Raw genomic sequence first — 22,832 nt, 5'->3', positions numbered from 1 at the left:
TGAAAGGTGAAGAGCCTTTAATAACCACAAAGTCATTCTGTTCCTTCCTCCACAGATGCTGCCTGACCTGCTACGTTTTTCTAGCATCCCAGTACAAATTGATGCTCCTGGCTTAGTGGTTGATGGATGAGGACAGTTTTGCTTTGATTCCCATCATAATTTAAAATGATTCATGAAATAAATCCCCAAAGATAATTACCAGATTGCCTTTCTGTTTTGTCACAGTTAACCCAGTCAATTCAGTGCTTTTGAAACGTTGTCACTGTTGTACTTTAGAAATGAGTACCAGTATTACAAAGGAATGGAAAATTGAGTTTAATGCAGATAAGTGTGAAGTGTTCCATTTTGGGCCGTCAAACCAGGCAGGAGCTTCAGAATGAACGGTAGGCCCTGGAGAGTTTTGGAGTGCAGAGGGATCTAGGGGTACAAGCACACAGTCCCCTTCAATTGGCATTGCAGGTAGATAGGGTGGTGAAAGATGATCCTTTATCAGTCAGGGCACTGAGCAGAGAATTTGGAACATTATGTTACCATTGCACAAGGTGTTGGTGAGGCCACACGTGGAGTATTGTGTTTAGTTTTGGACACAGCATTATAGGAAAGATGCCATTAAACTGAAAAGAATGCAAAGAACAGTCACGAGGATGTTGCCAGGGCCCGAGGGCTGATCAGTAGGGAGAGGATGGCAGGCGAGGACCTGATTAATAGGGAGAGGGTGGCAGGCGAGGACCTGATCAATAGGGAGAGGATGGCAGGCGAGGGCCTGATCAATAGGGAGAGGGTGGCAGGCGAGGGCCTGATCAGTAGGGAGAGGATGGCAGGCGAGGACCTGATCAATAGGGAGAGGATGGCTGGCGAGGGCCTGATCAATAGGGAGAGGATGGCAGGAGAGGACTTTATTCCTTGAAACACAGGAGACTGAGGGACAATCTTATGGTGTTTAAATTCATGGTGCATGCACATATTTGTTCCCCAGGGAAGGGGAACCAGGGTAGAGGGCATATGTTTAAGGTGAGAGGGGAAGGATTTAATAGCAACTTGAGGGGCAACGTTTTCACACAGAGGGTGGTGGGTATATGGAATAAGCTGCCAAATGAGGTAGTTGAGGCAGGTGTAATAATGACACTTAAAAGTCATTTGGACAGGTAAATAGATCGGAAGGATTTAGAGAGATATGTGCCAAACGTAGGCTGTTGGTTTTAGTGTAGATGGGGAATTGTGGTTGGCAAGGACCAGTTTGGCTGAAGGTCCTGTTGCTGTGGTATGTGACTCTATGACTCGAGTACGCTGATTGCATGAATATTATTTGTGCTTCAGATTTAGTTTTTAAAGTAAAAATTGAAAATGCTGGAAAAATTCATAAGGCCAGTCAGCAACTGTAAGGATAAGAGGTGGAGCGCCTGCTCCCGGTCAAAGTTTTGGTGAAGTAGATATTTTAGCAGGGATGGATAAAAGGGTGGTAGGGAGAGAAATAACTCGTTGCATGATCTGAGATGCTTCATAAAGCCACCGTTGTGTAAGATGTGGGACGCAAAGAAAGAAATAGGAGGGTGAAAATATGTGGATGAGATCTGCACAATCAACTCAGCAAGAAAAGGCTGGCGGAGTGATCAGGCTGTGTACTCCTGCTGTGCTGGCCGAGGCAGACATAACAACAAGCAACTGGGAGGGGAGAATTATAAATATTTAATCTCCCCAATTCCCATCTAGAAATTGGTGCTAATCAAAATGAGGCATTCCTAAATATCACCCTCAGGAGTCTGGATGAATGCTTTGCTCCAATAACCAGTGGAATTAGACAAGACGGGTCTCGGCCCGAAACGTCACCTATTCCTTTTCTCCAGAAATGCTGCCTGACCTGCTGAGTTACCCCATCATTTTGTCTCTATCTTCGGTGTAAATCAGTATCCGCAGTTCCTTCCTGCACAAGGTAAATTCTGGTTGTGTTCAAATGAAGGAAGCGAATTAAATGTAATTGTTTGTTGTATAATTAAAAGTGTTTTTAATTACGGGTTTAAAAATTGACCACGTATCTCTACATTTGCTGAGTGAATGCCGTCTGAAATGGGATATCCATACTTTCTTTTCAGGGTCACCAATAACCAAAAGGGTTTCAGGAAACCTGTTACGGTCGGAACTCAGCAGACTTTTACCTGGGACCCACTACAGGGTGTTGCTCTATGCCGTGAAAGGCTCTCTCAAAAGTGCCGTCTCCGACACCACTTTCTCCACCGGTAGGTTCAGCTCCATCTCTGCAAGGAACAGATTTTTACCTGGTATCAATGTAACTGAATGTGAACCAGCTAACCGTGACTGACTGGACAGATAATCATTCCCGGTTGTAGTGAGAAAGAATGTTGCAGGAAGAGGAGTTAGTAGCCAGCTTCACTCGGCCCGTCCTTCCCAGTAGCTCTTATGTAGTAGGAAGCAGTGGACAGGCTGCTTTTGGTGTCTATCTCCAGTTCTCCTGAATGAACACGTTAAGGCTCAAACATTTAATTCAAGACAGAAGTCACCCGTTGGCCAGACCCAGGAGGAGGAGCAGCCTCCTTTCCCTGGAGGACTTGAGTGACCTGGCTGGGTTTCTCAGCCAGAACACACAGCTTGCATTAACGGTGCACTGCTCCGGGTACCATTGTCGCCTCTGCTAATCAGAGGAAGCCCACAATATCAGAGCAGACAACGGTAGAGTTGCTGCCTTACAACACCAGAGACCCGAGTTCCACCCTGACTCCGGGTGCTGTCTGTACGGAATTCGTCCATTCTTCCTGTGACCGTGTGGGTTTCTTACAGGTGCTCCGGTTTCCTCCCACACTCCAAAGATGTACAGGTTTGTAGGTTAATTGGCTTCAGTAAGTTGTAAATTGTCCCTCGTGTGCAGGATAGTGCTGGTGTACAGGGTGATCATGGTCGGCATGGACTCAGTGGGTTATAAGGCTTGTTTCCACACTCTCTCTCGAAACAAAAGCAGGTAAACTGCACTACCTCCCTTTGCCATATTCAAACTGTTATTAAATGCACTTTGGGTGATGCTCGACAGTGCACTGCAGAGTATTTCTCATCAAACAGCTAAAGTTGTATGGAGAGTGTGACAAGGATCCACGTTAAAACTACATCCAAGAACACTAGAAAGTTGTGCCCAATCAGACCATTAAGAAGAATCACTAATAAATATAACCGAAGGAAAAACAACACTGAGGTGTGTGCCTGCATAGGTTAAAATAGAACTTTGATCTCAATAGTTTAAACAATGTTAAACAATAGGCTAAAAGCTTTCTTGGCTGTAAAAGAGGCAGTTACATAGGGACCATTTTATTGAAAATAGACACAAACTGCTGGAGTAACTCAGCAGGACAGGCAGAGAGAAGGAATGGGTGACGTTTCGGTTCAAGACCCTTCTTCAGTCTGATATGACTCATGAACAGTCTGAAGATGGGTCGACCCGAAACATCACCCATTCCTTCTCTCCAGAGATGTTGCCTGTCCTGCTGAGTTACTGCAGCATTTGTGTCTATCTTCGGGTTAAACCAGCATCTGCAGTTCCTTCCGACACGGGACCATTTTATTGTTTACTTTGAAAGGATTAATGTATTTAAATGCAATTAATTTTTTTTTAAATTTGTTACTTCCTGAAGCCATTGATTCACCCAGAGATTTAAGAGTGAGCGATGTTACAATGAACGATGCCCTCGTTTCATGGAAGCCTCCCCAAGCTCACATCAGCAGTTACATTCTGACAATCGAGACTGAAGATGGCAAAGTAAAAGTAAGTCCCGTGTGGGCTGGAAGCTCCAAGCGGATTGTCGGCAGTGGCACTTCCATGCTCCAGAGTTCATGAGTTCACACCTACTTCACTCACTGACGTTGTCAAGTATATAAACGGAACCTTCTGATATTGAAAGCTATGACTTTTAAAACATACAACATGGAACTGTACAGCACAGGAACAGGCCTGAGGGCAGCACAGTGGCATAGCGGTAGAGTTGCTGTCTTACTGCGCCTGAGAGCCAGGTTCAATCCAGACTACAGATACTGTCTGTGTGAAGTTTGCACATTCTCCCTGTGACCGTGTGGGTTTTCTCCGGGTGCTCTGGTTTCCTCCCACATCCAGAAGACCTGAGGGTTTGTAGGTTAATTGGCTTCGGTAAAATTGTAAATTGTCCCTAGTGTGTAGGATAGTGTTGGTCGGTGTGGACTCGGTGGGCCAAAGGGCCGGTTTCCACGCTATATCTCCAAAGTCTAAAGGCCCTTCGGTTCATCACATCTGCATAATGAGAATCTAACCTAATCCTATCGGCTCCACAGAGGCCTGCCATAAACGGTCTACTCTCCTCCAATAGTTGACCTCCCGCAGTGCAACATTCACACTTATCTGGATTAAATTCCAGCTGCCATTTCTCTGCCCAAATTTCCTTCTGATACATATCCTGCTGTATCCTTCGTCAACCTTCCTCACTATTCACAAATCCACCAATTAAGGGAAGAAGGCAGGAGAATGGGATTGAGAGGCTAAAGAGATCAGCCATGGGAGCAGACTCCATGGGCCAAATGTCCTAATTCTGCTCCTCCGTCTTATGATCTTGTTATCTTATATTTGTTTTGTTTTTAACATTGTTGCCACTCTTGAGTTTGGATATAAATATTACATAATTCTCATCCGCACTGACAAGAAATCCTTGTTTCTACTTTGATGCTTGAACAGAAGCTTGAGTATTTTGGAGCTGCAGAGAGCTCGTACAACCTGCTGGAGTTGTCCCCGTCAGTGAGTTACAGAGTGATGCTCCAAGCCTACGCCGGCTCAGAACACAGCAACGTCGTCGAGACCACCTTCAGTACAGGTACGAGCAGAAAACATCAAATACCCCCGTTAATGTCTCAACATTTATCACAGTGGGCATAAGGAAGGCAGACCTTTTTTCTCTTAATTCCAACTCTGACCTATTTCAGTCAGGGGTATTAAGTGTAGAAGATAAACACAAAATGCTGGAGCAACTCAGTGGGACAGGCAGCATCTCTGGAGAGAAGGAACCCATCCCTTCTCCCCAGAGATGCTGCCTGTCCCGCTGAATTACTCCAGCATTTTGTGTCTATCTTCAATCTAAAGCCAGCATCTGCAGTTCTTTCCTACACATATTGAGTAGAGAAGTTGGGAGGTCATGTTGCCGTTGTACAAGACGTTGGTGAGGCCACATTTAGAGTATTGTGTTCAGTTCTGGGCACCGTGTTATAGGAAAGATTTTGTCAACCTGGAAAGCACACAGAGAAGATTTACAAGGATGTTGCCAGGACTAGAGGGTCTGAGCTATAGAGTGATCGAGTAGACTGGGTCTCTATTCCATGGACCCGAAATGTCACCCATCCATGTTCTCCAGAGGTGCTGCCTGACCCGCTGAGTTACTCCAGCATTCTGTGCCTTGAAATATCTCAGATCTGACGATGCATCGGCCTAATTATTTGATTTTTTTTTGTTGTCTTTTTGACTGATTTTAGGATTACTCTTACTGAGATCTGCTTTGTCCTGTTTTTTGCAGTTGGTTTCCTGTACCCCTTTCCCAAGGATTGCTCCCAGACCTTGCTGAATGGCGAGACCAGTTCTGGAGTCCAAACCATTTTCTTGAATGGAAATCGGTCTCAGCCACTTCAAGTGTACTGTGATATGACCACGGATGGGGGCGGATGGATGGTAAGTGCAGACGGAGGAGACCATGGAGGTGAAACTCCTTCGGCTGATAGTTTGCATGGCAAAAGTTACTGATCTCTTTGTTCCAATAGCCAATGGGATAAAATTTGCCTTTTGTCTGTACTTCAAACTACAGTCAAATGATGCAAATCAAAGAACAACTTAGTCTTAACATAGAAACATAGAAACATAGAAAATAGGTGCAGGAGTAGGCCATTCAATATGATCATGGCTGATCATCCAACTCAGTATCCCGTACCTGCCTTCTCTCCATACCCCCTGATCCCTTTAGCCACAACGGCCACATCTAACTCCCTCTTAAATATAGCCAATGAACTGGCCTCAACTACCTTCCGTGGCAGAGAATTCCACAGTTTCACCACTCTCTGTGTGAAAAAAAAATTCTCATCTCGGTCCTAAAAGACTTCCCCCTTATCCTTAAACTGTGACCCCTTGTTCTGGACTTCCCCAACATCGGGAACAATCTTCCTGCATCTAGCCTGTCCAACCCCTTAAGAATTTTGTAAGCAAACCTGAAGGCACTGGAGGAACTCAGCTGGTCAGGCAGCATCTCTGAGGGAACGGACCGACAACACATCAAGTCGAGTCCCTTCTTTGATCTGACACGTTAGCCATTCCTCCTTCCAAAGAAAAAGGCCCTTCAGACCATAGAGTCCTTGAGGTCACATCTAGACCAGCCCATTCCACAGAAGCACACCATCCCATTTTATTTTTCACACATTTCCAACAAACTCCCCCACATTTGACCACTCCCCCGCACACTTGGGCTAATTTACTGTGGTCAATTAACCTACCCATAGGGTGTGAATGTCTCAAAACATCAGAAACAAGGTGATTGAAAATCACCAGATCTTTTGCAGTTAATAACTCGATCACTAGATCTTTTGCCTGTCCCTCACCCCTCCTCCTCGCTAGCTTTTCTGGTTGCCAAGGAAAGTCAGGGGCATTCGGGGATTTGGTCACTACTCAGGCCACACACAGCGTGACCATGGCAGCACTCGGACTAGGGCAAGTGGAGGGAACTGCAGCTGATGACCCTGAGGAGGGAGGATGGGAGATAGGGGCAGTGGGGTGAGGCACAGAGGCCATGATGTGATACCAATTCAGTGACATCTGACCCATTAATATCGTGAACGTCTTGCATTCCGACAGGGTGTATGCCCCCCAATCCCCCTCAAGTCACTTTGCCTAATGTCCCAAATATCCCAAACATCAAGGCTGTGATCCATAATTTGGAAGAGCTAACACCTACAAATAATAAAACTAAACCTAACTACTGTGCATTATGATGTTGTCTCTGTAACATGAGCAACTCATTCACTCTCTCTTACACAACTTACACAAGTAATGATTGTTACTCGTGTGACCTCAATAAAAAATCGAAGCTGACTGAGTAAAAAATAAATTCCAGGTGTTCCAGAGACGGGAGAGTGGCCAGGTGGATTTCTTCAGGAACTGGAAGAACTACACTGCTGGGTTTGGTAATCCTTCGGGCGAGTTGTGGTTGGGTAAGTGTCACAGTGTCAACACTGTGTAAACCATCAGATCTTTTCCCCCGTGTTTTAAAGGAGAATATTAACTGATGTAATTTGCTTCACTGGATGCAATGTGTATTTTATGTCGAGACTGTGGCGATCGTTTCGCTGAACTCTCACCCCCAGCCCGCCTTGGCCTATGTGATCTCTCAGTTGCCAAACATTTTAACTCCACTTCCCACTCCCACACTGACCTTTCTGTCCTGGGCCTCCTCCACTGTCAGAGTGAGGCCACATGCAAATTGGAGGAGCAGCACCTCCTATTTCGCTTGGGCAGCTTACAACACAGTGGTATAAGTGTTGATTTCTCTCATTTCAAGTAACTCTTGCATTCACACCCCTCCCCTCTCTTTCCCTCCTCCTCCACCATAGTCATCCTACCAGTTCCACTGCTTGCATTCTTATATCCCTCTTGTCCCCATCCACTGGCTACATATTAGGGGCAATTTATTGAGGCCAATTAAACTACAAACCCGCTCGCGTTTAGGTTGTTGGAGGAAACCGGAGCACCAGGAGGGAACCCATGCAGTCAAAGAGAGAACATGCAAACTCCACACAAATAGCACCTGAGGTCAGGATTGAACCCGGGTCTCTGGTATCAGAGAAGGATTAGAGATGAGGAGGAATTTAAGAGGAAGTGGAAGAAGGGTCTTGATCCGAAACGTCACCCATTCCTTCTCTCCAGAGATACTGCCTGTCCCGCTGAGTTACTCCAACATTTTGTGTCTACCTGAAGAGGATGCTTTTGTTCTCCAGCCAATCTTTCTCCATCCTCTCTACCAGAAATTTGTGAGGTTTCATCACCAATAAGATCAAGGTTGAAATGAACCACTTTTCGACTGTAAGGGAATCAAAGGATAATTGGGCCAAGATCAGATCAACCATGATTCATGAAATAGTGGATCCTACAGCTCTGAACTCATCCTGCTGAGTCTGACAACTCACAACCAGCTGCCTTTGCCTTATCTGTTCTCAATTGCCAATGTTTACGGTGCGATGAATATCAAACACACAATGTCTCCATGGGTTTGACCTCTGTGTTTGGGGAGCATATTGGCAAAGTGGTTTGCACTGCCATCCTACAGCTCCAGAGACCCGGGTTCAATCCTGAATGATGAGTGGAGTTTGCGATATTCTCTCTGTGACAGCATGGGTTCCCCCCCGTGCGCTCCAATTTCCCCCGCTCGCTCCAATTTCCCCCGTGCGCTCCAATTTCCCCTACGCGCTCCAATTTCCCCAGAAGGCTCCAGTTTCCTCCCACATCCCAAAGACACGGATGGTGGCAGGTTAATTGGGCTCTGTAAGTTCCCCAGAGTGCGTTTTGACACCGTCTTGATGGGCACATGAAAGAACGGGATGCACAGAAATAAGTGGGGAATAGGATTAGTGGGATTGTTCTGAGAGCTGGCATAGGCATGATGACCTGAATGGCTTCCTTCCTTACCATTTGGTAAGCCATGGTTTAAGTTCTAACCGATGTGTACATCACATCTGACCACGCTGTAGTGATCTTTCCTTTTCATGACTCATTGATCAATCGGTCACTGTAAGGAAAGTAAACTGACAACTGTCAGAGCAGAGAACATAAAACTGTATAGCACAGGAACAGACCTTTCGGCCCACAATGTGTGTGCCAAACATGATACTAAATACAAACTCTTTTCTGCCTGCACATAATTCATATCCCTCCATTCCCTGCATATCCATGTGCCTTTCCAAAAGGGTCTTAATCGCCACTGAAGTATCTGCCTCCACCACCACCCCTAGCAGCGCATTCGAGGCACCTACCACTCAGTGTGTAGAAAAGTGCGGTTCAGGAATAGCCCCTTCAGCCCACAATGTCTATGTCAAACATAATATTAAGATAAACTAACACCATCTGCCTACAGATGGTCCACGCCCCTCCATTCTTGCATAGCCATGTGCCTATTTTCAATAAATTGTCGGATTCCATTGTCGATAGTATTAGCTTTTGTTGGATTGAGGGAATCAGAATGGCCTTGGTTACATGTACAATCATGGTATACTGTGTGTCTCTCAGGCCTGGAGAACCTTCACAAGATTACCTCAGAGGGACGCTATCAACTCCGTGTTGACCTCCAGGATGAAGGGGACACTGCCTACGCAGTCTACGACAAATTCATTATTTCGAACGCAAAAAGCCGCTACAAATTGCACATTGGAGCATACAGCGGGACAGCAGGTAAAACTGAAATGGTCTAAAGGTGATGATAAAGATAGAGGTAGCACTAAATCATTCCCCAGCCAGACCATCTCCCAGTCCGTTTCAGTGCTCATTTAAGACAAGCTATAAGTAATGCATGTTGGGATGCACTCTCCATTGGATGACAAATTTGCAAGATGTCGTGAACATTCAGGTTCTCTGTTTTCCCTCTCAGGTGATTCTCTAACCTACCACCAGGATCGGCCATTCTCCACAAGGGACAGAGACAATGACGTAGCTGTGACCAACTGTGCTCTGTCTTACAAGGGAGCCTGGTGGTACAAGAACTGCCACCGGGTCAATCTGAATGGGAGATATGGAGTTCAAAAGCACAGCCAGGTACGTCAAGTTAACAATTGATAAATGAACAGACATGGCATGATGCCGTCCATCGTTCCTAGCGCCAGTATTCACCTCTACCCCATGAGGGACATGGGACTTTGTCTCTGGAATTGGCGCACCACAAAGCTGAGAACTATATTCTGCACTCTGCATCTTCCCTTTTGCTCTACCTATTGTACTTGCATTTGCCTTGAATGTATTTATCTATAATGATCTGATTATCTGATTTGATTGGATAGCATGCAAAAGAAAGCTTTTACTGTACCTTGGTCCATTTGACAATAATAAACCTAAACCTGTAGAACAATTGCTGATGAAGCAACAGGGCAATCCACACTGTAATCTATGCATGGTTCAGCTCCTTACCAAATCAAAGCCAACATGGATGAGAAGCCCATGGTAAAGACAGCACCACATGCTGTCAAGTCAAGTCAAGTCAAGTTTATTTGTCACATGCACATACACGATGTGAAGTGAAATGAAAGTGGCAATGCCTGCGGATTGTGCACAAAAAAGAATTACAGTTACAGCATATAAATAAAGTTAATAAAGTTAATATAGAGAAGACAAAATTTAGTCCCTGGAGTTATAAACGTTAACAGTCCTGATGGCCTGTGGGAAGAAACTCCGTCTCATCCTCTCCGTTTTCACAGCGTAGCATCTGGAACAGTCCGTTACTGGGGTGGCAGGGGTCCCTCATAATCTTACTTGCTCTGGATCTGCACCTCCTGATGTATAGGTCCTGCAGGGGGGCGAGTGTAGTTCCCATGGTGCGTTCTGCCGAACGCAATACTCTCTGCAGGGCCATCCTGTCCTGGGCAGAGCTGTTCCCAAACCAGACTGTAATGTTGCCGGACAGGATGCTCTCTACAGCCCCAGAGTAGAAGCAATGAAGGATCCTCAGAGACACTCTGAATTTCCTCAGCTGTCTAAGGTGGTAAAGGCGCTGCTTTGCCTTACCCACCAGTCACCCACCATGTTTGACCTTCCTTCCATTTGATGACACCTAATATTGAAATAAAAGGTTTTGCATCATTTTTATGTGTGCAAACCTTGCAGAAAGCAATCAGAACATGTTTTTAAATTCATGTCCATTTGAAAATTAGATCAGTTACTTCCATGTGTCAACTCCTCATTCTATTTTGCACAAGTGAGAAATCACCAACATAAGAGTCGTAGGGTCAGACGGAATGGAAATGGGTCCTTTGGTCCAACTTGCCCAAGCCAACCAAGATGCCCATCCACACGAGTCCCACATGCTCGCATTTGGTCCATGTCCCTCTAAACCTTCCCTGTCCATGTGCAACATCTCCCACTACAGTGCTTACGTTAGCACCAGCATCATCTTCACTCTAATGGATTTCAGAGCCCTAAGAAAACCACAGGAGAGAAATTCCTCGGTTACAGTTCCCAAAGCCCCCTCTACCTGGAGTTACCTGATCTTTTTTGGGTCCCATTTGATCAGTCAACTACGTTTACTGTATTTTTAGAAGAACAAAGATGGTCTATGAATTATTGAACTTGGTCCTGATTTTATCAATGCTTCCGGACCCTTAAATGTTTAATACAACTTTTTATTGTAGACTACTTAATGACTAATTCAAAATGGAGAAGAGGAAGAATTTCCTTGGCCAGAGGGTGGTGAATCTGTGGAATTTATTGCCAATGGTTAGGTAGTCATTAGGTATTTTTTAGGTAGAGATTGATATGTTCTTGATTACGAAGGGCATCAAAGGTTATGGGGAGAAAGCCGGAGAATGGGGTTGAGAGGGAAAAATAGATCAACCATGATAGAATGGTGGAGTAGAGTCAATGGCCTGAATGGCCTAATTCTGCTTCTATGTCTTATGGACTTGTTAGATTCGTGTTGCAATATATTACAAGACATGTTATTCTTGTATCAATTTTCACGTCATTCTTTTTCAACAGGGCATCAACTGGTACCATTGGAAGGGCCATGAGCATTCGATTGAATTTGTTGAGATGAAGTTGAGACCACACACCTTCAGAGGCCTTCAGAGAAAGAAGAGAGCACAGCAACAGCACTAAGTCACCAAATCAGCTGCAAAACAATAAAGGTTCATAATGTACAGCAACATCAATAATTTGGCTCGCATTCGAGTTATTGGGTTATATGAGCCTCGCTAGGAAAGCTCTCTCATCTTACATGGGTTTTGCTCCACACAGTTTAAACACCAAAGATAATTTTGACAATGAATAACATAGGTTGCTATTGCTTTTAGGCTCATAGCTTTATATACGTTGCCCAAAGGGCAGGAGTGGGCCTTGTATGCACATCATTACGCCTGCACAGACATCAGAGTATATTGTCCATGTTTCGTTCACCATGATGGGGATGGTTTGCCATGACAACAGACTGACCAGTTGTTCTTTAAGGTTTCATGTACAGAGGTTTCATGTTTAACTATCAATTGTATAAGCTGAACGTCTAGATGTGGGGGAAGGGGGGGGGGCGGAGATTTACCTTTGAAACACAGAGCTCCACATTTATGTGGTCTTTTGCGGAAAGGGAGGTGTATTTTGCGAAAGCATAAATTGTTTCTTGCCATTGATTAGCAATTTCAGGGTGCTGTATTTTAAAAAATCTACCAGATGTTAATTCTCTTTAGGATAGAACAACAACAATGTAAATACAAAAACACGAGGGGTCCTTACCAAGTTTACTATTGCAAATTTCACTTGTCCCCTTGAATAGTGAATCTCACAAACACGTCCTGAATACAATTTCTATGGGTCATTTTCTCCATAAAGAAAATTATTTCTGATCGTTTAAATAATCCCAAATACATCTTCCATTTATTTAAATAGCCGGGCTACCATCCCGAAATAAAAAGGGAAAAAAATGACGTACTTTTCAGGAATTCTATTATCAAAATAAATGTAAAATGTAATGTTTTTTTGTGCTTCAAGTATCTACAGTCAAAATACAAAATCACTTCTTATCCCTCTGATTATATAAAGTCCTAACTGTGGAAAGATATAATTGCTGAACCCAAGTTATAAAGTACCACTAGGACCATGATATACATTTGTAAAATAATGACTGTTTTTCACAGGAATAATTTCAATGTATGTTTTTGTGTACCCCTAATTAAAATAAAGTAATGGTGTTTTAATGAACAATGCTTGTATTTTTGTTGCCTATTCTCGTTTACCCAAGACAAATTCAATAATTTCTCTTGGTGCTTCTTCAATGTTTTATATTGTCAAGATCAGCTCAACCTTGATCATATGAAATGGCAAATCAAGCAAAGGGATTAGTTGGCCTGATGCTCCTCATAGGGTCATACATCATGAAAACAGGCCCTTTGGCCCAACTCGTCCATACTGACCAAGATGCCCCATCTCAGCTAGTCCTATTTGCCCACGTTTTGGTCATGTCCCTCGAAATCTTTCTTATCCATGTACCTATCCAAATTGTCCTTGCTCCTATTTTATGTCAAAATGGATTAGCAACAGGCATCAAGAACTTGGACCTGCGAAACTGGGAGAGATCATCATCATCATCAAGAAGCCATCAGCCACTCAGTGAGCTAGCAAGGTCTCGAAGGGACAACATAACCTCCATCCACATCGAAAGGAGACATGATGTTCCATTGATGAATAAGGGTGTTCCAAATGATATGTCTTCCCTACCACAAGGATTCATCACAGGACAAACCCATCAATGAATTAATCTACTGGCTCTCTCAATCCATCATGGACGTGGAAGGATAGTTTACATAAATAAGACAACAAAAGTCTGCAATACGATAGCACATGCCCCAGTCTGAGGAATAGAATGGAGCTCCAAATCTGCTCTTCTCACAGTTAGGATGATCCCATTTAAATACATTGGAATGTTTTGCAAACCCCAATGACGCCGTCCTGCAACATACCACAGCTTCCTTCACAAGATGAACACGTTGAGTACACAGATTAAATGAAAACATCCATTGTATGGGAAAATGGCATTTTGCCGCTGGTAGGTATGACTTCACTGGCCATGTGAAAACAACATTCCACTATTTATCACATTTGTGATTGCATGCGTGACTTTGCTGGTTCCGAATGAGAGTACACTGGGCTACTGGTCTCCACATCAGATGAATGAAAATAAGCTGTGGTGGAGTGAAGCACTCAGTAGATGGGGCAACAACAGGGGGAGAAACAGGGTCGACGCTCTGGGTTTTCCCCTCAGATTCTTCACACAAGCAAATTCATCCACCTCCACCTTTCTTCGAAAGCACAATTCTACGTATGTTATTCCAGTTACAACATCTATACTGCTCAAAGTTAACAAGTTGCAGAGAGTGGGGAGGGTGGAAGGAACAGAGTGAGTGTGTGTTGGAGGGTGCAGAGGTGTCTATGAAGCTGTTAAGCTAACAACAACTTGAAAAGCCAGCAATTAGAGGCAGGAAAAAGAACAGCAGACTTGTCTTGTCACTTTTCCATTTCTGATGAGGGATCAGTGCCCAGAATCATGGATTCTGGACCTCCAACAGCAGCCGCTGCCTGATCTGCAGCCTGTGTACTGATTGACTGCTGGAGATGCCAGGCCATCCACCAAATCCCAGGCAATCCCGAGCAAGCTTCCAACATTCACACGGGGAAAATAAACCTCTCTGCATCTAAAGAGCAAAATCTCAACCGACCATGTTTCCAATGCATGTGCAGTTGACACCCAGAGGAAACAAACATCTAGAGGGGATGTTCAACGAGATCTGGGTGTCCTAGTGCATCAGTCACTGAAAGGAAGCATGCAGGTACAGCAGGCAGTGAAGAAAGCCAATGGAATGTTGGCCTTCGTAACAAGAGGAGTTGAGTATAGGAGCAAAGAGGTCCTTCTACAGTTGTACCGGGCCCTGGTGAGACCGCACCTGGAGTACTGTGTGCAGTTTTGGTCTCCAAATTTGAGGAAGGATATTCTTGCTATTGAGGGCATGCAGCGTAGGTTCACTAGGTTGATTCCCGGAATGGCGGGACTGTCGTATGTTGAAAGGCTGGAGCAATTAGGCTTGTATACACTGGAATTTAGAAGGATGAGGGGGGATCTTATTGAAACATATAAGATAATTAGGGGATTGGACACATTAGAGGCAGGAAACATGTTCCCAATGTTGGGGGAGTCCAGAACAAGGGGCCACAGTTTAAGAATAAGGGGTAGGCCATTTAGAACGGAGATGAGGAAGAACTTTTTCAGTCAGAGAGTGGTGAAGGTGTGGAATTCTCTGCCTCAGAAGGCAGTGGAGGCCAGTTCGTTGGATGCTTTCAAGAGAGAGCTGGATAGAGCTCTTAAGGATAGCAGAGTGAGGGGGTATGGGGAGAAGGCAGGAACGGGGTACTGATTGAGAGTGATCAGCCATGATCGCATTGAATGGCGGTGCTGGCTCGAAGGGCTGAAAGGCCTACTCCTGCACCTATTGTCTATTGTCTATTGTCTATTGCAAATGAAACGTTCGATGAAGGAAACGATTTGTGAAAAGGGCTGTGAAATGGTACCCGTGCCCAGACTGCCAGTGTTAATACTGCACGAAACAGAAGCCAGGAATATCCCCCCCTGCACCTCACACTGCCTCCGCCAACAAAATCAAGGATCATTTACTTTAGTTATTCCCCTCTCTGTAACTGTACCATCGAAGGTCATTATTGTACAGTTGGGATAACTCCACAGAATATGTTTATTTCCAGCAAGATTTTTGCTGTCTCTGAAATACATAAAACATTAATTGCCTGATTAATTCTTGCATTTTAATGCTTACATTATGATCATTTTCCCACACTAATTCTGTTAATTATATGCTCTCTCATTATGATGTGTGGAGTTTAGTGGAATTTATCAGTTCTTTCATTTGATCTTGTGCAGGAGGCCAAGCAAAGTCAAAACCAATTGTTGCCACCAGAGGGAGCTGAGAGCCTTGGGCGAGATACATAAACATAGATACATACATTAAGTGCAGGAGTAGGCCATTCGGCCCTTCGAGCCAGCACCGCAATTCAATGTGATCATGGCTGATCATTCACAATCAGTACCCCATTCCTGCCTTCTCCCCATATCCTTTGATTCTGCTAGCCGTAAGAGCTCTATCTAACTCTCTTTTGAATGCATCCAGTGAATCGGCCTCCGCTGCCTTCTGAGGCAGAGAATTCCACATATTCACAACCCTCTGGGTGAAAACCACAAAATCACAACCCTCTGGGTGAAAATAGAATGGATGGAATATCTAGGTCTTTTTTTACCGAATCAATCACCTCTTCAATAACTTGTAAAGGCCACTCACGGTGGGTAAATATGGAACCAACCTGTACAATTCCGATACTTAGGAAAACTCAAGAACAGAGTTCAATGGAGTCAAGTGAGATATTAGGGAAGATGAAAGAGGAGGGGGAGAAGTTTGGGGGTCAGGATGACTGAAGACATGGCACCTGATGTAAAGAATGTAGGAAACAACTACAGATGCTGGTTTAAACTGAAGATAGACACAAAAAGCTGGAGTAACTCAGCGGGACAGGCAGCATCTCTAGAGAGAAGGAATGGGTGACCTTTTGGGTCCAGTCTGAAGAAGGGTCTCGACCCGAAACGTCACCCATTCCTTCTCTCCAGAGATGCTGCCTGTCCCGCTGAGTTACTCCAGCTTTTTGTGTTGCAGAGACTGGGGGACCCCCAGAGTGAGAAGAAGATAATGATTTCACAACTGGTGAACATTCTAGTGGGAGTGAGGAGTGAGATCATGGAGGGAGCTGTCTGTGGGGTTGAACTGGTGGAAATTTGGCCAGAGAGGGTTGGGATAGTCACTTTCAATGAGCTCAGGTGTGCAGTTTATTCTAGGCTGGCTGGGAACTTGGAGATAAAGGGCATGCATGAGCCTTTCAGCTGCAAATTGCAAGGCTGTTGCAAAGATGGTTTAACTGACCCTGGTAATAGGGAAAGACAGAAGTTGAGCTTGGGGTCAAAGTTCATCAAGGCACACCATGACAATGTAGCTAAATCTCCCAGAGCCCAAGCACAAGTCAAACCTATTTTGCAATTTTCTTAACAAAGAGTTAAATAGTATTTGGTTCCTCAGTGTGCATGTGGATGGCTGCCTGTGGTCACTGGAGTTTCTCCTGAGGATTTAGATAAGGTAATGTCAATCCCAAAGCAGAGAACCAAAGCAACGCCCAGACTGTGCTGACGAGTTCTGATGGGGACACAGAGAGGAGTTAATTTTTGCCTTGAAAAGTTATTTTCTTCCAAGAGTCAAGAGTTTTTAATGTAATTTGCACCAGTTATAGAACATGAAATTCTCACTTGCGTCATGCATGCCTATTCTGGCCGAGATGTGTCTCCAGTGTGGTTGAATCTTGACTGCTTCCCCCTTGTTCAACAAGTAAGTGTAAAATCATTTGCCCTTTCACTGCCATTCTCCTGCATTCAGGTCAACTGCAGACTTCATTTTGTGAAGACAGTTTACAAACCAGCAGCATTTTGCTGCACATTCACTATCATCCTAAGCATGTTATTTTGGTATTGTTTTTAATTCTTGAATAAAGAACAGCATTAAACCTGCACAGGAATAGGTCCTTTGACCCACAATGTCTGTACCAAACATAAGGCCAAGTTAAATTCATCTCCTTTTCCTGCACATGATTCATATCCCTCAATTCCCTGATAATCTATTGACTTTATAAAAGCCTCTTAAATGTCTCTATCGTATCTGCCACCACCATGCATTCCAGGCACCCACCACTCTCTGTGCAAAAAACTCCTTAACATGCACATCTCCTTAAAGCTTTGCTTCTATCACCTTAAAGCTATGCCCTCTAGTCTTTGACATTCCCATCCTGGGAAAAAAGTTCTGACTATCTAGCCTATCTATGCCTCTCATCATTTTATAAACTTCTATCAGATCTCCCTTCAGTCTCTGATGTTCCTGAAAAAACAATCTAAGTTTGTCCAACCTTTCCTTATAGTTAGCACCTCTAAGCCAGGCAGTAAGTATTCTGGTAAAGCTATTCTACACCTTCTCCAAACCCCCCACATCCCTCCTGTAATGGAGTGACCAGAACTGCACACTTTACTCCAAATGTAGTCAAACCAAAGACCCATAAATTTGCTACATGAATTCCTGACTCTTGTAGACAATGCCCTGACTGATGAAGGCAAGCATAACATGGCGGCACGGTAGCGCAGCGGTAGAGTTGCTGCTTTACAGCGAATGCAGCGCCGGAGACTCAGGTTCGATCCTGACTACGGGTGCTGCACTGTAAGGAGTTTGTACGTCCTCCCCGTGACCTGCGTGGGTTTTCTCCGAGATCTTCGGTTTCCTCCCACACTCCAAAGACGTACAGGTATGTAGGTTAATTGACTGGGTAAATGTAAAAAATTGTCCCTAGTGGGTGTAGGATAGTGTTAATGTGCGGGGATCGCTGGGCGGCGCGGACTTGGTGGGCCGAAAATGCGGCCTGTTTCCGCGCTGTATATATATGATATATGATATGATATGCCTTCTTTACCACTCCATTTAATTGTGTTGACATCTTTACCTTGGTTTCTACAGGAGTAAAACAAGGTGATCTGTACAGATCTACAGATCAAGGTGGGGTTTACAGGAGTAAAACAAGGCAGTGAAGAAAGCTAATGGCATGCTGGCCTTCATAACGAGAAGATTTGAGTACACGAGCAACAAAGTCCTTCTGCAGTGTATAGGGCCCTGGTGAGACCACATCTGGAGTATTGTGTGCAGTTTTGGTCTCCTTATTTGACGAAGGACATCCTTGCTATTGAGGCAGTGCTGCGAAGGTTCACGAGGTTAATCCCTGGGATGGAGGGACTGTCATATGAGGAAAGATTGGAAAGATTGGGCTTGTATTCACTGGAGTTTAGAAGGATGAGAGGGGATCTTATAGAGACATATGAAATTATAAAAGGACTAGACAAGCTAGATGCAGGAAAAATGTCCCCAATGTTGGGCGAGTCCAGAACCAGGGGACACAGTCTTAGAATAAAGGGGAGGCCATTTAAAACTGAGGTGAGATGAAACTTTTTCACCCAGAGAGTTGTGAATTAGTGGAATTCTCTGCCACAGAAGGCAGTGGAGGCCAATTTGCTGAATGAATTTAAAAGAGAGTTAGATAGAGCTCTGGGGGCTAGTGGAATCAAGGGATATGGGGAGAAGGCAGGCACAGGTTACTGATTGTGGATGATCAGCCATGATCATAATGAATGGCGGTGCTGGCTCGAAGGGCCAAATAGCCTCCTCCTGCACCTATTTTCTATGTTTCTATGTTTCTATTTACAAATTCCAATCTTATCACAGCAGAGGAGACCCTTCACATCCATGCTGGCTCCAATATAGCATTGCTCCGAATCCCATGTCCCCTCCTGTTTCCCGGCAATTTATTCCATGCATGTCCACTGTGAGAATGTGCAAACTCTGCCACGAACGTTAGCCACAGGCAATGCTCAATCAGTATCCTGGACAATCGCAGAAGAAGCAGTAACTGCTGCACATTCACCTCACCCCTACAATGCTTCTTTAATTCAGTTCAGTTCAGAGATCCAGCGGCCCACTGAGTCCACGCCAACCAGCAATCACCCAGCAAAGTTTAGGATAGTTCTATCCTAAACACTGGGGACAAGTTACAGATGCCAATTACCCTATAAACCCACACATTTTTGGAACATGGGAGGAAACCGGAACACCCGGAGAAAATCCACACGGTCACAGAGAGAACATGCAAACTCTGTACAGACAGCACCCGTAGTCAGATTTAAACCCGGGTCTCTTGTGCTGCAAGGCAGCAACTCTACCCCTGCACCACTGTTGCGCCTCAGGGTTTCTTTGAATTACTTTCACAACGTCCTTTCTTATGAAGCAGAAAAACTCCCATCGTTCGTGTCAGATCTTTCTGGGAACAGCAAAAGGAATAGTATTTAGTATTTAACACAAAGTATTTAGCAAAAAGAGAAAGCTCTCTCTTAAAATGGAGACACGAGAGATACAAATGTGGGGATCTGGAGTTAAAAAACAAAGTGCTGGAGGAAACATAGCAGGTCAGGCAGCGTCTGTGGAGGGAATGGGCAGGTGACGTTTCAGTTCATGAAGAAGCATCCCAAATCGAGACGTTGCCTGTCCATTCCCCTCTGGAGATGCTGCCTGCCCTGCTGAGTTCCTTCAGCAGCTCGTTCATTAGCTCTCTCTCAGTGTTGTCCCATCATCCGTGCTAATCCAGCCCAGCTGTTCAATCCCCCAACTGTTCCAATTACAAACTCTATGGTTTTCGCTTCTTCCGTCATTTCCAATGAACATTTCCAGCCCAAGCGCACTTCCAGCTGAATAAATAAATAAATAATCTCCTCCACGACTGACAAGTTCCCCAATGACGATCCCATCACCCCCTCAGCTTATCTCACTTAATACCCCGGTATTTGTTTTAGCACATGTGTTCTCAAATGCTTCCCATTAGCTGTGGTACGTGCATGACATGCGTTTTGTGAACATGCATTGGCTCCCGCCATCAGTTAGGAAGTCAGCAAGAATCACCACAGTTTGGAGAATGGTGATGGAGAGAGATGTGGCCCATGGCTTTGGCAGAATCAATGGGAGAAGACCATTATAATAATCAGGATCGTCAATGCTTATTGATGGGGCTTTCTGATCAGCTGGAAGAACAGGCCAGCTTCCAGCAACCCCAAGAAGGAAGCCAAGAGCTTGTGCTAGACCAGGGGATAGAGGAAGGACTGTTTCTTCTCTGACTGGAAACTCCTGAGCAGTTATTGTCTCTTAAGTGATCCATTTTCTTTGCATGCCTTTATCTTTGACCTTTGTTAGCCCATAGAGAGATCCACAGTCTCTTTCAGCTGAGGTTGCAGCTTCTGAAAGAGGTGCAGAGCAGGAAGAATTTTTCGGATATTCTTCCAGTCCCCCCTTGATATGCTCCAGAAACCCAAGAAGAGGAGGTAGAAAGTGCCTTGCCAACATACACCAAAGGTTGGAAATGTAATGGTAGATTAAATGGCAGATCCTCCAGGGGTCAATACGTCTCGGCTAATATATGTAAGACGATATCTTATTTGCACCGGCAATCGAACATAAAAGCAAAAAATATTAATCCAGTGCGCTGAACTCATTAGTTTCAATGTAATGATACCATTAACTGTGACCCTTAATGCCTGGAAATTGTAGCACAAATTCATATTTGGGAACACCAAGGTCAATATCAATTCATGATGTGGCCTAAATTTAGGGAAGCGAATATGATCGATCAGATTTAGCCATCAAATGTTGGGCTTCTGTAAGTCTTTGAACAATTCCTTTTTTACAAAGAGGCACTCCGTAACTGAGCATATTGCTCGTTTGAATGACAGGCTTTTATATCGCTTTTGGTACTGATGGTGTTATTGAGATCTCCTTATTCCATTCCTTCCTCCCTGCTCGTCGATATTTCTCGCTCGTATCAAATATCGTTCAAGGGGCAAAAAATGGAAAAAATGCATAACACATGCTGCAGCAGAAAATACCGGCCACATCGTGTCGGATCACTCAAAGTGACTTTGAGGATGTTCTGCAGAAACTGAGTTCAATGCTTTTGCTTTAAAACATATTCTTTCCTCGAAATAGGTTTTTAAGCCCAGTTTACATTTCTCAGCATAAACACCAGGCTGCATTATAGATACAGAATTAAAATCAACCCGTTTCCTGTTTAGATTTAAAGCATGCACACAGTTTTGCACAACCACCCATCCACACACTGTTGGCAATTCTCGGCATGTTAATTAATCTACCAATCTGCACATCTCCGAAACCAGTGCATCTGGAGGAATCCCCGTTGTCACAGGGAGAACATAAAAACCACACAGACAGCTCTGTCTTGTCATTGCCTCCTTTATCTATATACTAAAACTCATGTCTGTTTGTTTGTTTGTTCCTGAATTACAGCCAAAACGGTACACGATAGCGCAACCATTCTAGGCCCACCTTACTCACCGTCGTCCCTTTGGTGCTAATGGAAGAAGTTTCATTGAAATCGGTGTTATATTTTTTAAGTTATTCACATTTTAAAGTTTGAATCTATCTCCTAGGGAGGGATGGGGAGAGGAAGGGAGGCGGGTGGAGGGAGTGGGGGAGGGAGGGAGGGGGAGGAGTGAGGATGAGGGTTGAGGGGGATGGAGTGTGGGGGAGGGGAAGGAGGGGGAGGGGAAGGGAGGGGAGGGGGGAGGGGGAGGGAGGGGGAAGGAAGGAGGAGGGGAGGGGAGGGGGAGTGGAGGGGGAAGGGGGAGGGGAGGGGGAGAGGGGGGGAGGGGGGAGGGGGGAGGAGAGGGTGCTTCACCAATGCAGGAGGTTTGGGCCCAACTTGGTCTAGTAAGCATTAAAGTTGCTGGAAACTGCGGGAACAACCTATGGTTTGGGGAGGAAAAGCAAGAAATTGCAGATGCTGGAAATCTGACTCACATGCACAGGCATCATTGTACAGTATAGTGAGCATGGGTTTGTGCATGGCAAGTCACATCTCGTGAATAGGATTGAAATTTTTGAAGAAGTAACTGCGAAGGTTATGTGGGCAGGGGCATAGTCATAGTCTGAATGGACTTCAGTGAGGCCTTTGTGACATGGTCTATTTGAAACAAGCTGCAGAGGAAGTGCTAAAAGTGGATACAGTCATGACATTTAAAAGACACTTGAATAGGAAAGGTTTGGAGGGGTAGGGGCCAGGCACAGGCAAGTGGGACTAGCTCAGTTAGACAACGTATTCATCATGGACAAGTTGGGCTAAAGGGGTTGGTTCAATGCTGTAGGACTCTATGAATCTACACTCTTTTTTTTAGATTTAGATTTAGAGGTACAGCGCGGAAACGGGCCCTTCGGCCCACCGAGTCCGTGCCGCCCAGCGATCCCCACACATTAACACTATCCTACACACACTAGGGACAATTTTTACATTTACCCAGTCAATTAACCTACATACCTGTACCTCTTTGGAGTGTGGGAGGAAACCGAAGATCTCGGAGAAAACCCACGCAGGTCACGGGGAGAACGTACAAACTCCG

At 44.7% G+C, this 22,832-nt stretch overlaps 1 protein-coding gene across 9 annotated transcripts in view; it reads left to right on the top strand.

Annotated features, from left to right (window-relative positions):
- tncb (tenascin Cb) overlaps positions 1-12,928 on the top strand; it is a 122,542-nt gene extending 109,614 nt beyond the window's left edge. For all 9 annotated transcript variants that reach the window (XM_078426081.1, XM_078426085.1, XM_078426082.1 and 6 more), the window contains 8 exons: positions 2,091-2,234; positions 3,636-3,766; positions 4,703-4,838; positions 5,532-5,683; positions 7,113-7,209; positions 9,278-9,439; positions 9,636-9,799; positions 11,732-12,928. In XM_078426081.1, coding sequence (XP_078282207.1) covers positions 2,091-2,234; positions 3,636-3,766; positions 4,703-4,838; positions 5,532-5,683; positions 7,113-7,209; positions 9,278-9,439; positions 9,636-9,799; positions 11,732-11,851 — 1,106 coding nt within the window. In that variant the 3' untranslated portion in view covers positions 11,852-12,928. The remainder of the gene's footprint in view (positions 1-2,090; positions 2,235-3,635; positions 3,767-4,702; positions 4,839-5,531; positions 5,684-7,112; positions 7,210-9,277; positions 9,440-9,635; positions 9,800-11,731) is intronic.
- Positions 12,929-22,832: the final 9,904 nt, after the last annotated feature.

The sequence above is a fragment of the Rhinoraja longicauda genome, chromosome 31 (assembly GCF_053455715.1).
Source record: "Rhinoraja longicauda isolate Sanriku21f chromosome 31, sRhiLon1.1, whole genome shotgun sequence".
Lineage (NCBI taxonomy): Eukaryota > Metazoa > Chordata > Chondrichthyes > Rajiformes > Arhynchobatidae > Rhinoraja > Rhinoraja longicauda.
Note: the sequence above shows the minus strand (reverse complement) of the source record. Positions and strands in the feature narration are given on the sequence as shown.